Genomic DNA, 16,867 nt, shown 5'->3' with positions numbered 1-16,867 from the left:
CTGCATTCATCAGAATGTCTGTCAATGTGCCTTTCTTCCAAAACATCAATGTGAAAATATGCATTAATAGACAAACTTGAATCTCAGTGTTTATGAGTGGGCACATAAATGTCAGCAGTGACCGTTCACTGTCTGCAGGCTCACCTCAAGCAGGGTTTACCACTATTAAAGTTAATTTTTCAAGAAGTGTGTGTGTGTGTGTGTGTGTGTGTGTGTGTGTGTGTGTGTGTGTTCGTGTTGCATAAAATGTAAATTAATCATAAACATTTAAAAATTATAATTTATGGCCATTTTTCTGTTATTCCTTTACTTTATAGCCTGCATGCTCTGCTTAAGTAGAAATACAAGACATCTTTTCTTCATTCTTAGAGGTAATACCCAGGGCCTTGCATAATACAGAACTATTCTACCACCAAAACACACCTTCATCCCTGAATGAACTTTTAATATGATTTAAAATTTTTATTTTCTTGCAACTTTTATTCTATCAAATCCTTTATCCTTACATATGAATGAACCTTGCAAATAGAACTCAGATGTATAACACCTAAGTTTTAAAATAGCATAAGAGCAACTAATTTAATTTTAACAGTATTTTACTATTTATTCAAATAACTGTAGGTTGCGACTATAAGTTAAATATCCCTCAAGATGGTACTTTTTTAGTATAGGCACAAAAATTACATTAGCAGCTATATAGTCCAAACAGATTCTGAATTTTCTGGACAAATTTGTTTATTTTATATATATTTGATAATGACAATGTAATTTTCTATTACTATTATCACATGACCAATATCATGTACAAATGTAATGAACCTTAAAACTCCATCTCAATAAATAGAAATAGATATTTATAGTTTAACCATTACTTCATCTTATTAAAAATTATTTAAGGAAGTATTTGTGTGTAAGTATCTCAAAATATAAACAAAATGGTTATGGCAAATTATTGATTTCTTAGACTTGATAGACAGCTTTATAAAATTTATATGACAACTGAGTGATATAGTTGTAATGCTGTGTAAGTCACAGCAAAGACTAAAAAGTATTTAAATAAATGACAATCAACATTGTCTCTTTGAATGCTATATACATATGCATGTGTATGTATGAAAACTATATATAGTATGAAGTAATACTTAGAAAGATTGATGCTAATAAAAACTGCAACCCTTGAACACCTATTTTTCTCTATGAACTTGCATCGGATCAGCAAAAACACTTAGGAATTCTTATTGCTCTTGTTTAAAAGGTACCGAGTATAAAGTATAAAAATGGAGATGTGCTATTTATCTTCAATTCTTCTACCCAGACAAGATCAGTTAACTGAATCTTAATATTATATAGTTGAAACACTCATCCAGACATCTAACACTGTTGAAATTTGAAAGAATCGAAAGAATCTACTAGCTGTGTGTAAATCGATTAGCTATTCATCAAGAACAGCGTTTACGGAGCAACCACTTCAACAGAAAAAGAGATAGCGGAAAGGAGAAGTTGTTAATTCTCGAGTCCTAATATCTTTATTATCTGTCTTTTAAATGTTTAGGCTTCATGTAGCTTGGGAACCAAACAGAAAATCAAATTCTTCCTACAGCTTCTACTCACTTAGATATGCTTTTGTCGGGTTTCTCACAGCAGCCGAATATTCTTACTGCTTTACTTCAAACTTAACCCAGGCCACGGAGGACAGTAACGGAAAATATTATCCACTCCTTCGGTGAGCTGTTACATGTCAGTTTTTTGCCTACGGCAAAATTTAATGGCTGATTTGTGGATCTTTATTTCTGGAGATTTACTACAGAAACACTGACATAACCTTTACCCAGAGCAAACACTCTCTCTAATAAGAAGGAGACACCAAACCTAAAAACGCACAAGGAAGAGAAAAATCCTGGCAGGAATTAATCTACCATTTTCACACATCTGCCCAAGGGAGGTATTGTAATTGCAAAAATTTACTCTAAGACTGCTGAGACTCATAGTAATTTTGTTTCTTTTTTTTTTTTAATAGAAATAGCCACAGGTGGTAACAAATTGGGTTTTGAAATGGGGAACTGGGCATGTATTCTAACCCAAATTACTGTGTAATAGTCTTCATTATATAAAAAAAAAAATTATGGAAAGTCTATTGCTCAAAATCAGAAGAAAAATTATTAAATGTATTCCTCATATTTTGTTGTTTTTGACTACTTAGACATTTGAAATCAGGAAGACATCTCAGACAGACCTCTGGTGATAACTTTTAAAAATTTTATTGAGTGTTGGTTTGTTTAAAAGGATTGTCCTCTTCTTTCCAAACTTATTATTATCTAGGGAAAAAAATAATAGTTTTCCTCTGAAGGTCAAGAATTAAACACAGCTAATAATTACTAACCATGATGTGGTGTCATAAAAGTGCAAGGTTAGACAAGTTTACGTCAGTCTATGAACTGATACTGTTTGCTATTCTCTTACATATCTGCCTTCAACAATCCTACATATTAATGTGAGTTAATTCCATATGTTCTCTTCTAATATGGGAAAGTGAAAATATTTGTTTTAGTAAATTGTTGATAAGTTTATAGGCTTTCTTAAATATTCTACATTCTTCTTGTTATCTTGTAACGTAAATTGACTGTTTTCTGTTGTTACCGAGGAATTTCATTTTCCTATGTGCAGTAAAATGCTTATATATATACTTGACTTCTTTAATCACAGATATTTGAAATGAGGTCAGATTAGAATATGAGGGCAGCTTGCAAAAAAAAGTGGTTAGTTGTTACTACAACTTAAGGCTATGTGAAGATTCATTTTTCAGGTGGGAAATCAACTCCCTATCTTTATTATCATTTTCATTGTAGCTGATTGAATGATCACAAAGAAAATCATCATCATATAGTTTCAAACTAAAATATTTGGTTGTTTGCTTTATTGTTATTTGAATCTTTACATGTATTTATGTTTGTTGGTGGTGCAAATTGCTTACCTTGGGCAAACTTTCCTAAAATACATGAAACACTGAAAAATAGACTAGAAAGCAAGGCCAATATGTCCAAAGAAATATAGTTCCAAGAAAGAGATCACTAAAATTTAGATCATATTTTATTCTATTCTTTCACAATTTAACTATAAATATCAAAGCAACACATTTAAAAAGTTGTCTGAAGATTTGTGTGATTAATAATTATGAAAATATGTACCATTGAGGAATGTCAGGCTTGAGCTGGGAAATAAACTCCTTTAATAAAAGCCAGTTCCCTTCTCTTCTAATATGGGGAAATGAAAATATTTGTTTTAGTAAATTGTTGATAAGTTTATAGGCTTTCTTAAATATTCTACTTTCTTCTTGTTATCTTATGCCATCTCCTGAAATAAAAGCCCTGTTAGGAAGCACACAGTGCCAATTTGTACTTGTAGCTAAATTTTTCATTTTCTGAAAGAAACTCAACTCTACATCCAACTTTTCTACTGCAGTGAAAAAAAAGAAAATACCATGCAGAATATTCAATCATATGACAAACAGTGTAATGTAATAAAATAAAATGTTTGAAAACTAAACATCTCTAGCAAAGGTATTTGTATTGAAGAGTATGATATAAAAATCAAAGCTATATCTTAAAATTTGATAAGCCTTTAGTCTCAAGACTTGAAAATGAATGAGAATATTTACCATGGAAAAGTAAATTTTCTTAAAACGTAGTCTAGACATGGATTATAAAAATAAGAAAGCTTGTAATCCTTTTAATCTCTGAATCCTTTTAAAGGTAAAATTACAGTATGTTTTCATTTTGTACATGTATACTAAAAAGCAAAATTTAGGATACAATCACACTTTAACTTTGGGCTATGTTTCACTGGAAGTTTACTAAAATTTTATACATTCATATGATTATCAAGAGAAATACTATGAATGTATGTTTTATGTCTTATATATAAGCTATGTTTAAGCTATTATATAAATATAAAAAATGAAAGAAAGATGCATAAACCATCATAGATATGTAGAGGGTGTGAGTTATTCAGCCAGTTTTCAGGTTCAGTTGCCTTTAAGTGTTAACACCTCTAGAATAGCTCAGGGACATTTAAGAATGTAAAGTTAGCATCTACATATGCATTAACATAATTTATAAGCACAAAACTAATGTTTGCAAATAGTAGTAACAATCCACCAAACAATTGTAAATGTATACTGTCAAACTTGAGATTCATTTTAACACTTTTGCCTTTTAAACCCTACAAATACTGCTTTTAGCTGATAAAGGAAGTAAACAAGAAATTGTCATTTAAATGGTTCCTTTAATGTGTTTCAGTAATTAAAAATCAATAAACACATTACAAATTTAAAAAGAATTAAATGTTGTTAGGCAGAGTATATTTTAGAACAAAGTAGGATCTTTTAAATTATATTATCTTTACCATGCCAAATTCCTATAACATTAATATGGTTGATGAGACTACTTCATAGAATTTGAATATAAAGAAAATAAGATAACATGGATATCAAAATATTTTAAAATGTCTGAGTAAAATGCACTTCTAATATTATTTAATATTTTAATATATTCCATTCCTCTAATCAAACCAAAGTATGTTTATATAGATTAGTTACATATAAAGTTTCATTTCTCCAACCTGTATTTAACATTTGATCACAAAGCTTGTTAACTTTAAGAGTATTTTATTGTCATGATTCATTTTCTCATAATTATACTGTTTAACTGCCTTATTTTTGAAATAAATATATGCAAACGTGCCAATTGTGTTCAGCATAGATATGCTAGATGCTCAATGAACCATTAAGAACCATTTCACTACAATAAATCTGCCTGGAATAGATCCAGTTCAAGGCCTACAAACACCAGTAATCAGAATGTCACTATGACCAGAACAGACAGACAATACTGTGTCACATGTATGTCAACAGATTCTCTCAAGCACTGCCCGAAAACCAATTTCATAGTCTATCAGAATACATATAATTGAAACGTCCTCCCATAAAACTACAACTTGCATTTATATATTGCTATGAGTTTTTCCTTTCCTTTATACTCCACCTTAAAAATACTGAACTGATTCCCCTGCAGTAGCAATGAAGCAGGAGCATATTTCTGCTTAGTCACAGCAAGAATGTTGATGCCATTAAGAACTTCTTTATTATAGATGATTTATTTCCAGAGACCAAAGGCTAGCAATACATCACTGTCAAAGCTAGCGGTGAAAGCTATGACTTGCTGTAAAATACTGTATGCTGCCATTGAGGGGAATTCATGTCAAAGTCTCCTTTACTAAAGTTGGTTGACAATAGATTAGTGTAGGTCTGATGAACTTCGAAAGTGTCTTGTAAGTGGGTGGCAGAAGTCATGCTATCTTCAAAAATGATAAGTAAAAAGATGAGCTCTATGCTATTCTCTAACAATTATACATCATTGGTTGAAGGAATTTAATCCAAAGAAATCACTTCACTAATGCTTTACTAAAATATGACTTTAAGGTAATGCCCTGTGGGATTTATTAAACAGACGTATTACCTAGGGGAATACATTCTAGAGCAATGACTAATATAGTAATTAGTGAGTGCATTTGTAAGAATGTACCCACTATTGAGTGTATTGCACGTCTTCTCTGCATCAGGGAGTTAAGTTTCATTTCCTCACAGGCCTGAGCCCAGCTGTAGAAACTTCTTCCTCTTAGTCTTTCATCATCAACCTTACACCATATGTTTTTAATGTTTCCAGCCATCCCACCAGTCCCCAAAGTACCAAACATTTGCTTAACATTTGTTTATATTTTCCTTAATCCATGTAAGATCTATGTTATAATGTTTAATATATTTTAAAGGGAAATATGTTTTTCTTTAAAAAGTGACTTGCTTTGAATTGAAATTTGTAAAATGGGATATTTGTGCTTGCATATTTACATACATAATTGGTACTGAAAATATTCATAATCATAGATAAATATAAACATAGGTAAAGACATAACTACATTTTCCAAAAAGTTTATTTCTTTATACTCTAATAAGCATAGGCAGAGTCAACTTTACTGATTGCAAGTAAATTTCTATTATTTTTTTAGAAATCTTAAGATATTTTTCTTAGCTTATACACCTATGCTTCTGTGTGCTTCTCTGTTATACCATATTACATAAGCAGCACTCACAGTGAGAAATTTGAGATCTCATTCCTGACAATAGTGATTTCTCATACTATAGTAAGATACTGCACTTAAAAACAGCACTAAACATTCATCCTAAATATTGAATGTCTTCTCATTAAATATGTAAACTTCATAATTCTTTAATTGAGATGACAGTTGGGGGTTATTTTAGGATTAATTATTTTAAATTCACATATAAAGAAAGCTATTTCTAGGCATTGTATGAATTTGAATGATACACATCTATTATAACAGTAACTTCATAGACAGAAGTCTGTGAGTGAACTATGTAAACAGGGGTGAGTGAACTATGTAAACAGTGGTTATTTTCTGTTTTAAGGACTATTAACTATTTTGTAAGACTAAGTTTAAGAGTTTGAGGTAAGAATTTTAGGGCGCATTTTTTAATCAGATCACATACGTTTTTTTATAAGAAAAGATGCTGAAAATGTAGTTTCAAAATACTTTGTAACGAAATAACATAACTCACATACGGGTGAAGTGAAATTTTTAAAAATGTATTGTTTTATAATACAGAAACCTAAAGAATTTTCATATCAATGTGAGGATGATCAAGAAACATATGACTGTAATTTTGGAAATGTTATTGAAATTGGCAGGCTAGTGGGTAATAAAGTTCATAATTCATGAAGAGCTTTTTTGTCACCTCTATTAAAAAAAATTCCGTGGCTTCTAATTTTATCTTGTTTTTTTTCCTTTGTTATCAAATAAAGAAATGCTCACAAGTTTACATTGGAGGTAATCTCCACAAAAGCACATCTTACTAACAGTAATATCAGTATTTTAGTAGGAACAATAAAAATAAGTTTGGAACTTTAAAAGTAAGTTTAAAATCTCCACCAGAGAAATTTTGAACTCCCTATGCTCAGTTAGAATTTTGATTGTGTAATACTTCAAGTAATTTCAATCCAAACTAAAATAAGACTTTGATAGTGAATAGTCATTACACTAAAGTATAAATTAATCCTATGTTTTGAATAATCATTGTGGAAATAAAAAATAAAAAGGAAAGGAAAGTGCACAGTGCCCAGGAGATATGCAGGATGAGGATGTCATCCATCTCTTGCTCAATTCAACATAATCCTCCTAAGTAAAGGATTTTGTGAAGAAAGATGAGTGCGTGAGACTAATCAAGTGGCATCTTCTTAGCATAAAAAGTGTAGCCAAATACCTCCACAACTTGAAGTGACAATACAGGATATTTATACTCTGCATCTGTTAATGAAATTATTAATTTAAAGAAGTATACACTATGAGCGATCAATTGAGGTCTTGGGAACTCATCAGAACATGTATCTAGAGTCAAGAAACTCTTGTGTTAGAGAAAAATAAGGACAAACACACACAGCGGATAACACCATTATTAAAGACACTTCAGCTTTCATCTTTTTAAATATACATTTAACCCTTTGTACATGATCACTTACTCCTTTACAGTTCAATCTCACTGGTATGCGCTTCTTTTGCTCTAGGCCCCTACCTTATCATTATTATGTTAATTTATATCTAAAATAATATGCTTAGCTTATATTTGGCATAGTTATGTTTTAAGGCACATGAACATATTTAAAGAGAATTTTATTTTTATTTTTCAGTACTTTGAAGTGAATGGGCATGCTTTTTTAAAGTAGACTTGTAAAAACTATATATTTCTTTAAACTTTAGGAAATCTTTTTGCTGGGTTAATGCACTTTTGTCGATGAGGATATATTAAAACTGCAGGAGGTACTGTGGAAGAATACAGATATTTAAAAAAAATAAATAAACAAAACAAAACAAAATCAAGAAGTCCTATCATCAGGGAGTCCCAGTAAGTCTTCTCACTGAGGATTCTGATTCATGGAGAACACCTGTTGAGAAGTTGCCTGAGATTTAACTGAATTTGTTGTTTTGTTTTACAGACTAGCATGTATCTCAAGCTGGCCACTCCATTTAACCAAGAGGGACTTTGAAGTTCTGACTGACCGTCTGCCTTCCCTTCCCTACTGCTATTACAAGTGTGAACTTGTTCTTAGAAAGCCACAATTAACAGTTATACTTCAGAATTAGTAAAGACTTCTACATTCATGTTATATTTTACATTACTGCACAAAATAGTACACAGGGAAATGTCTCCAATGAAAACTGTTCTTTGGTGTATAGTTCGTGTGACAGACTACCTTACCCACTTCAAAATCTGTTTAAGGTCTATACCTTAAAATAAATAAAATATCACATTGTAACTTGAAAGTAGTAGTATAATTCTTGTGCAATTATTGATATTCCAGTCACACATCTATTGTCTAAACACTTTATAGCCTGATTCACAGGATTTAATAAAAATAAAATCTCTTTTCACATATCTATGTTAATATGTATACACCTGAGATTAAACAAAAACTTGAAGCATGAATCTTGGGCCCTGCAATCAAAACACTCACAGACTATAACCACTTTTTACTTTAGCTATAATGCGAGCCATACAGCACCAAAATTCCTAAATTTCATATCTCCTTATTGTACATGGGTGTTACAACATAAGTATGAAAAATTCTTAACCCATTTCTAAAGATATACTATGGAATTTCAAAACACTATGCAAGATAATGAAAAATGAAGATGACCCAGAGCTACAAGCTGTTGATCCAATTAGATTTTGTGGAATACAAGTCTACTTTAAGAAAGAGACATGAAATTAGTAGCATGTTTAAGTTGCAGGCCGACTGATGCAAATGCTAACAAATGAACTAGATACAAGACTATGGAATTCCTGCAGACTTCCTTCATTCCACTTGAGCATAATATGCATTGCCGCCCAAATGTTGAGGGAAAGAGAAGGGGGAGGTGCATCAACTGGCGAATTTATTATTTTTATAATAAATATTAGAGAAATGTGGTACATTTCCAAGGATATTAATTTATTGAATTCTTCAACCCATCTTTTAAAGGACTGAAGGAAGATGAAGGAAACTTAGCTGTTTAGGTTGAGAATTTTTAAAGACAGGAATAGCATAGGGGATTTAGACACTTTGATAAAATTACAAACTTAATCCAAAGTCCATTTTGTACTTCGATGGAATGGGTTACAGTTTTTTTTTTTAACATAAAAGAATACAAAGACAGTCTTTTTACTTACTACTTAAACTGTGGAAATTTGGGGTTGGTATGTGATTTTTCTTGAGTTGGGTTTCACTTAGTGAGGACCCACCACTATGATTTACAGCCAATGACCAGCTTCAATGGCAATATGATTAACATAGTACAAGTACTACATCCTTCCAAATTTTTGGATATTTTTTTCAAGAGTGCTCTTCACTAGTGTAAGAAGACACACTTGCTGACAATTTTACTGCACCAATTTGATTTTATAGATTTTTTTTTTATGCTGGAAAGTAGATGAAAATTCAACTCACAGCCCTTAAAGTAGATGATTAAGTATTAGCCTTTTGCGTCAACTTTGTCAGTGGCATAAATATAGGACAGGTGTACAAAATATTTGCAATTCCAGAATGACTACATCACATCTATAAACAAACCTTTAATCATTATTCCCTCTATAGAGAAATTAGTGTTTATAAATACCAGTTTCATGCAGTTACAGGAAGACATTTTTAGAAGCCAAGTTTTTATAGTTGAGAATTTCTTTCATGTTTCATATAAACTTTAAATCCATGATTACATGATTACTCATATACAGTGAATATTATAAAAATGGAATTTTATACTTGAATAATAAATTACATTGTACTTGGCAAGCCCTGCTCACATGGACACTAGGCTGTCATAGAAAATGTTTTCTGCTTAGTGTTAGGACATGGGGAGTATATTAGCAGGTCTTATGGGTGGTCTTCAACACTCCGTCTGAACAATAGTAACTTTACTGAGACAAGCTTTTCAAAGCATAATAATAAGGCCAATGACTTTCCATTTACTTCAAACTAAACTGCCCCCCCAACAAGTGTCAATTTTCATTATACTCAGTTGCAAACTTCAATTCAGAGGAGTTTGTAACAACATGTGTTCTAAGTATTATGATACCCAAGAATTATATTTTTCTGTGACACAACAGTAGTGAATAAAAGAACAAGGAGGGGACTGGATCCTCCCAGTACAGTCATCTTCGCGAGCATTAATGTCTACGGCTTTAGGCAATGGTTTTATTTTCATCTTATGCTTAATAATATGTGTAGATACCTTGAAAATATACCCTGTTCAAGAAACAAATCACGGGGGATCCATTGTAATTTAATTCCCTGTCACCAATAGCATAAAAAGTGACCTTATGACACTCTGGGCACACTTCTCATCCCTTAGTGACTACAAGAGGCTCACAGGAAAACCTGGAAACAATGAAATTCTTTGCAAAGACTTTTTTTTTTTTGTTTTTTCTGGTCACTGTGCCTAACTTGTACAAAGCACATTAGGATGTGAATCACACCTCCAAAGCTGAAGCTGAAAGTTTAGTTAAGGAATAAATGGGGTTCACATGCCTAGAACACTTTCAAAATACAAAACTGATGTATCAGAGGGTGAAACTTGGTTCAAGTTGATTCACAGCTTTAGAGTCCTAACCTGGTGACTATTCCATACTGAAGAAGTTAGCTCCAATTTGGGATATAAACTTCATATCAACATAAAATATTTTAATGGAATAAAACTCACTAAAGGAAATTAACTTTTTTTTCCTTTTTTTTTTCTACTCTGGGAGTCATGATATAGAAAGAAATATAGTCCTGCAGATAGAATAAAGTTAAAATATTGACTTGTTATCATTTCAAAATGTGTAAAAATAAATTTGAAAAAGAAATGAAGCAGAGGTATGGCATGTGTTTTAGCTATTTACCCGGGAGGGATTCTGAATAACCAATGGTGTACACACAGGGTCAAAGATGTGAACCATTTTGAGTTAACTACTGCCCACCCCACACACATGATTGCTGGTCATCTGGCTTTCCCTTATCCAAAGGTCTCAGGACAGCACCAGCAAGAGCTTTTAAGTGAAGTCCCCTTTACTCTAAAAGTCTCCTACCTGAATTATGGACATCCGAGTGGCAGGGGTCTCGCTCGAATTAGTCCCTTGTCCGGTGAAGCTGGTGTGGCAGCCTGCGTGCCCCTGCGGGACAGTCAGGTTGTTGGAAGCTGGCTTAAGATACATCACCTCTGACCGGGGCGAGCTGAGGGGCAGGCGGGTTTGGTAGTCGAAGTACATAGGGGAGGTGGCCAGGGAGGGACTGCTCACCACGTTCATGACGTTCATGGAGTTCCTCTCCTCCACCTCGCTCTGCACCAGCATGATATCGTTTTTGTTGATTTTTTTCTTCTTGCCCTTCCCCCCGCCTAGCTGAGGGTGGCTGTACTCGGCGATTCGGCAGTTGTAAGTGCGAATCTCCTTGTTTTCCCGTTTACACTTGACAGCGATGGTGATCATGGCCGCTAGGAGGATGATAGAAATCGTGCTCAGTGTCACTATGAGAGGCAGAGACATGTCCCAGTGGTGCTGCTCCCCGTTCACTCGCGGTACCCCTTCAGGCAGGGAGCCGCTCACTGAGCGGATGATAAGTTTGGCCACGGCGGACAAGGTGGGCTTGCCATGATCGGTCACCTTCACCACGAGTTCCACCACTGGGGTCACATCCTCCCAGAAGGGGTGCAGCGTGCGGATCTCGCCGCTGGACGGATCGATCTCAAACAGGTGGTCATCGTTGCCATCCACGATCTCATAGGTGAGGCGCCCGCTCTCTCCAAAGTCGCTGTCCAGGGCGCGCACGGTGCTTACCAGGTACCCCAGGCCAGCATTGCGCGGGACCTGCAGCTCAGCTGTGTCGTTCTGTAGAGTGGGAAGCACAATCACTGGAGCGTTGTCGTTCACGTCTAACACCGTCACCCTCACCGTGGCGTTGCTCTCCAAGTGCGCTGGCGCCCCTGAGTCCTTAGCCAGTACTTTGAATTCAAAAGCCTTGGTTTGTTCATAGTTAAAGGAGCGCAGGGCATATATGGCCCCGTTAGTGGGGTTCACGGACACATAGGTGTAAATAGACACGTCACCGATGTGTGAGGGAAGAATGGAGTATGACACTGTCCCATTTTGGCCCAGGTCGGGATCCTGGGCGAGCACTGACCCGAGGTATTCTCCTGGAATGTTGTTCTCATGTACTTGAAGCACGTACAGTCCTTTGGTGAACCGAGGCGGATTGTCATTCTCATCCAGAATCTTGACAGTGAATGACTTGGTGGAGTTGAGTGGAGGGGAGCCCCCGTCCCGGGCCACAATGGTTACATTGTACTCATCTTGTGTCTCACGGTCCAGTGGACGGTCAGTCACCACGGTGTAGAAGTTGTCATAGTTCTCTTCAAGCTTGAAGGGGACAGAACCAGGACCCCCCAGGCCACCTCCAGTCCCTCCTCCACCTAGAACCCGACACTGAAGCTGCCCATTCTTGCCTGAGTCCCGGTCAGTGACCCGCACTAGGGCGATGACTGTGCCAGGCGGGGCGGCCTCACTCAGCGCCCCCTGGCGCACGGAGACGAAACCAATGGACGGCGCGTTATCGTTACGGTCGATAAGCTTGACTGTGACCTTGCAGTGGGCTGGGATAGGATTAGGTCCTAGGTCTCTGGCCTGCACGTCGATCTCCAACATGCCGTTCTCCTCATAGTCCAGGTTGCCCTTAACGCGGATCAAGCCAGTTTTAGGATCGATGGAGAAGAGCTCCCGCACGCGGTCGGGCACATAGCTGCTGAAGGAGTAGAGGACTTCTCCGTTGGGACCTTCATCAGCATCGGTGGCGTTCAGATCAATAACCACGGTACCCAGTGGAGCGTTCTCGGGCAGTTCCACCAAGTATGACGGAGCCTCGAAGACTGGACTGTTGTCATTGGAATCGATCACCTTCACATTGATCTGCACGGTGGCGGAGCGTGGAGGCTCCCCGCCATCCAGGGCGGTCAGCACCAGAGTGTGGTGGTTCTGCAGCTCGCGGTCCAGTGCCTTTTGGATGACCAGCTCTGGGAACTTGGTGCCGTCGCCGCGGGACTTGACGTCCAGGGCAAAGAGGCCATGATCATCGCGGGTGAGCAAATAGGTGCGGAGCCCGTTCTCGCCAGCGTCTGGGTCGTGTGCGCTCGTGAGGGGGAAGCGGGTGCCGGGTGCCGCGTTCTCTGAGATGTCCATTTCTATCTGATCCGAGGGGAAAGAGGGAGCGTTGTCGTTGATGTCCTGGATCTCTACCTTGATCATGCAAATCTCCTTGTCGTTAGCGAACACCTCTAGGGAGAGCTGGCACTTGGCATTGTGGCGGCATAAGGACTCACGGTCGATGCGCTGTTTGGTGTAGAGGAGCCCGCTGTCGGCGTCCACGTCCAGCAGATGAGGTGCGGAGTTCTCCAGCACCCGGTAGCTGCCAGACTTGCTCCTCCCGCTGCCGCCGCCGCGCTCAGCCGGCGGAAGCCCGGGCTGCAGTCGGGCATCCTTGCCGATGTTGCCAATCACCGTGCCGGCCCCTTGCTCTTCTGGCACCGAGTAATTGAGGTTTTTGAGTGTCAGGGCAGGGGCCCACAAAAGGAAGCAGCAACAGATGGAAAGGTACATCCCAGACCGGTGGGGTGGGAACAGGAGCAGCCGGACTGGAGGTGCTAGCTGGTGGGTGCGCGCCAGTCTGGAACCGGGGCGGAGCGTGCGAGCTCTGAGCGAGCCACAAGTCAGCGAGTCTTTCCTTTCCTCCGCACCCGGGCTGCGGCACCAGGCAGTCTCTCCTTATTCCGCTCAAGTTGCCCGAACCTGTTGATCTACAGCATTCGCACTGGGAGAGATGCAGCCGCGCAGCGAAGCTGCAGCAGCTCGGAGCCAGGCGGCGACTCCCTGCGGCTGAGGGCAAGCCAAAGGCTTTGTCTCTCCCGCCTGGACTTCGGGAGGTTAAAACTTGCGTGATGAGGCTGGCGATAAAAAGGAAATCGGAGTCTGGAAGAGATGATAATGAGCTGAAGAATTGCTGGGTTTTCCTCACTCCCGCTAGGCGCTGCAAAATCCACTCCCTCCAGCAGCCTACAGAATACTCTTCAAATCGGGTGGGGGAGGGCTTCGGGAGGTGTGTCTCCAGGCAGATCAGAAAGTGGAATCCTTTAGTTACTCGTATTCGGTGATGCGATTGATGGGAATGAGTAGGGACGAAGAAAGAGTCACAGATACATATGCATATTTGAGGCTGCCCTGGCGCACGGAGAAATGTCTGCTCGCTATGCAGGATGCTCGGCTTTCAGGCAGTGTATTGCTGCATTTAAAGATCTAATCTTGCCTTGTTGGCTTAGGCGGCGGCGGCAGCGGACTGCATCTCCGAGCCAAGTCTTTTCTCTCTCTCTCTCTCTTCTTTTTCTCTCTTCTTTCCGAGCAGCCAGAGGGAGGGGGAGGAAATGCAGAGGAAAAAAAAAGTGTCCCGATTTGTAGTTTCCTCCCCCCTACCAAGCTCCTCCCTCTTCCTCGGAGAGGGTTCTCCCCCAAAATCAAGAAAGCCACAGCCTGATCAGCATTTGCGCCGAGAGCCTATTGGGAGGAGAAAATAGAGAGAGAGATATCTCCGCCTCTGTTCGTAGAACACTCTGGTGTCTCTACGCCAAGCCGGGAGCCGCCACTACCATCCCATCCTCTTCCTGCAAGCGAAGACTTCTCTCCCTGCAGTTTAATTCCAGTTTGCCTCTCTTGCCAGGCGAATGGAAATCAACAGGCAACTCATGGTTAGACGTGCAGATTTGAGGGGGGTGGCGAGGGGGGAAGGGCAGACTAGAAAGGAGGAGGGAGCTACCCTCCCAGTCCTAGCACACACACACACTCGCCCTGTCTCTCGCTAGAAGGGAAACAGTCTCTGCATTCACAGGGCTGGGCTGTCAAGTGGCTCTTTTCTTTCTATTCAGCACCTCCTTCCAGTGGCCCAGCCTCCTTTTCATCTAGAAAGGAAAACCCTGGCGAGGAACAAGAGTGGCAAATATTTGAAGAGAATACAGTGTAGGGGTTTTTTCCCTTATTATTATTAATAATAATAATAATATTATTATTTTAAATTGGAGGAGTAGGGTGGACGGAATACATCAAAGCTTGGCGTGATGCATTCTGCAGTCTGGCTCTCACGGTCTCTCTGGTCGACTTGGGAAAAGCAGAGAGGGTGAAGAGCTGCAGCTACCGCGGTTCTGCCAGGGCGCCCACCCGGGGAAACTACCTCCTCCACCTCCGAGGGGAGGTTAGGCACGGGTTGATCTACACATTATTTCCGCTTCTCCCGGCGCCTCGGTCTACGGGAATGACACATCCAGAAATGCAGGTGTTCTGATCTGCGGGATGAGTCAGAAGCAGCGGAACGAATCGTATTCACTCTCCCCTCACGGTCCTCCCTTCGCAGTCGTTAGTTGAGGCTTCTTCTTAAGGCTTTCTCTGACTCACTCAATAGGAAAAACAAAAACAAAAAAAAACAAACAAACAACAAGAACAAAAAAGCCGGATTTACGTCGGGGGGTGGGGGGAGAAAACGAGAAAAAGCGTGGGGGGAGGAGGAAGGCAAAGCGGAATCCAGGAACACTTTTACTCTACCTCTTTCGGCCGAGAGTCCGAGGCTCTGCAAAACCAGGCTTCTGCTTTGCTTACGAATATTTATTTGTTTTTTTAAAAAACCTTTCCACTTGGTTAGGCGTGAGATGCCCCCAAATCTCTCAGTCTTAGGGGTGGGGGCACGTTTCCAGTAATGATTCACAGCTTAGCCCAGGATCATAGTTCAAGATTTTCCTCCCAACGGTCTCTGTTCACAAAGTCCAGCATCGGTGTGCATAGCTAATTGTGCAGCCTGTTTTGGAGGTTTTTTTTTTTTTATTTGTTTTTTTTTTTTTTTTTTTCTGTCACGAGTGGTCTCTTTCAGTCTGGTGCGGTGCCTGTCAGGATCACCCCAAAGCCTGAGAAAGACGTGCAGGTTTCAAACCGAATAAATCCATCTCCGCCAGACAAGACACGGAGGAAATGGAAGGTGAAAAATTCAATTCAACAGTTGGAGTAGCGTCTCCGAGCCGCCCTCCTCCGCTGCGGCAGCCGCCGGGCTCGCAGTCCGGATTCTCTCCCCAGCGTCTCTTGCTGACTGACTCTATTCACCTCACGCCGCCGCTTAAACATTGATACTGATTCTCTGCCAGCCAATCGGCGCGGGGTGCCAGACCCTGCCTTCTCGGCCCACGCCCAATGGGAGGCGGAGAAACGGCAGGCGGGGGCGGGGCCAGAAGCCCCAGCGCTTTAGAGTCATTGACTAGCTGAGTCGGACCGGAGAGCATCCAGGCCCGCAGAGCCCGCGCTAAGTCTCCGCGGCGGCGCCCGGGGCTGAACCGTGGTCGCCCAGGTCTTTAGCTACCGGAGGGTGTCTTCCTCTAGAATGAGAAAAGTTTGACAGTGATTTGATTTCATGTGGGGATCGGATGTAAAGCCAGGCGTGGGGAATCACGGTCTACTTTGCAGAGAGAGGTAGCTGCGGTCTTCCTGGTGCCTTCTAGTCCACACACCAACCCACGTCGTCAGTTTACACACACACACACACACACACACACACACACACACACACACACACACACACACTGGGCCAAGGGAGTTGCGGATTTTCTGACTCCTCGTGCACTCATCTGGAGATGCGGAGTGGGTGCGTGCGCGCGCGTGCGTGCGCGCGCCCGAGAGAGAGAGAGAGAGAGAGAGAGAGAGAGAGAGAGA

General features: G+C 39.7%; 1 protein-coding gene across 3 annotated transcripts in view; it reads right to left on the bottom strand.

The window, feature by feature from the left end:
- Pcdh17 (protocadherin 17) overlaps nucleotides 1–16,005 on the bottom strand; it is a 93,168-nt gene extending 77,163 nt beyond the window's left edge. For 2 of the 3 annotated variants that reach the window (XM_029541513.1, XM_029541514.1), the window contains exon 1: nucleotides 11,171–13,753. In XM_029541513.1, coding sequence (XP_029397373.1) covers nucleotides 11,171–13,729 — 2,559 coding nt within the window. In that variant the 5' untranslated portion in view covers nucleotides 13,730–13,753. Of the gene's footprint in view, nucleotides 1–11,170 lie in introns of all 3 variants that reach the window. The other variant, XM_021203513.2, reaches the window with a different exon arrangement.
- Nucleotides 16,006–16,867: the final 862 nt, after the last annotated feature.

This window comes from Mus pahari, chromosome 8, assembly GCF_900095145.1.
Source record: "Mus pahari chromosome 8, PAHARI_EIJ_v1.1, whole genome shotgun sequence".
In the NCBI taxonomy this organism is placed as follows: Eukaryota; Metazoa; Chordata; class Mammalia; order Rodentia; family Muridae; genus Mus; species Mus pahari.
The sequence above is the reverse complement of the archived record's forward strand: the minus strand, read 5'-3'. Positions and strand labels throughout refer to the sequence as shown.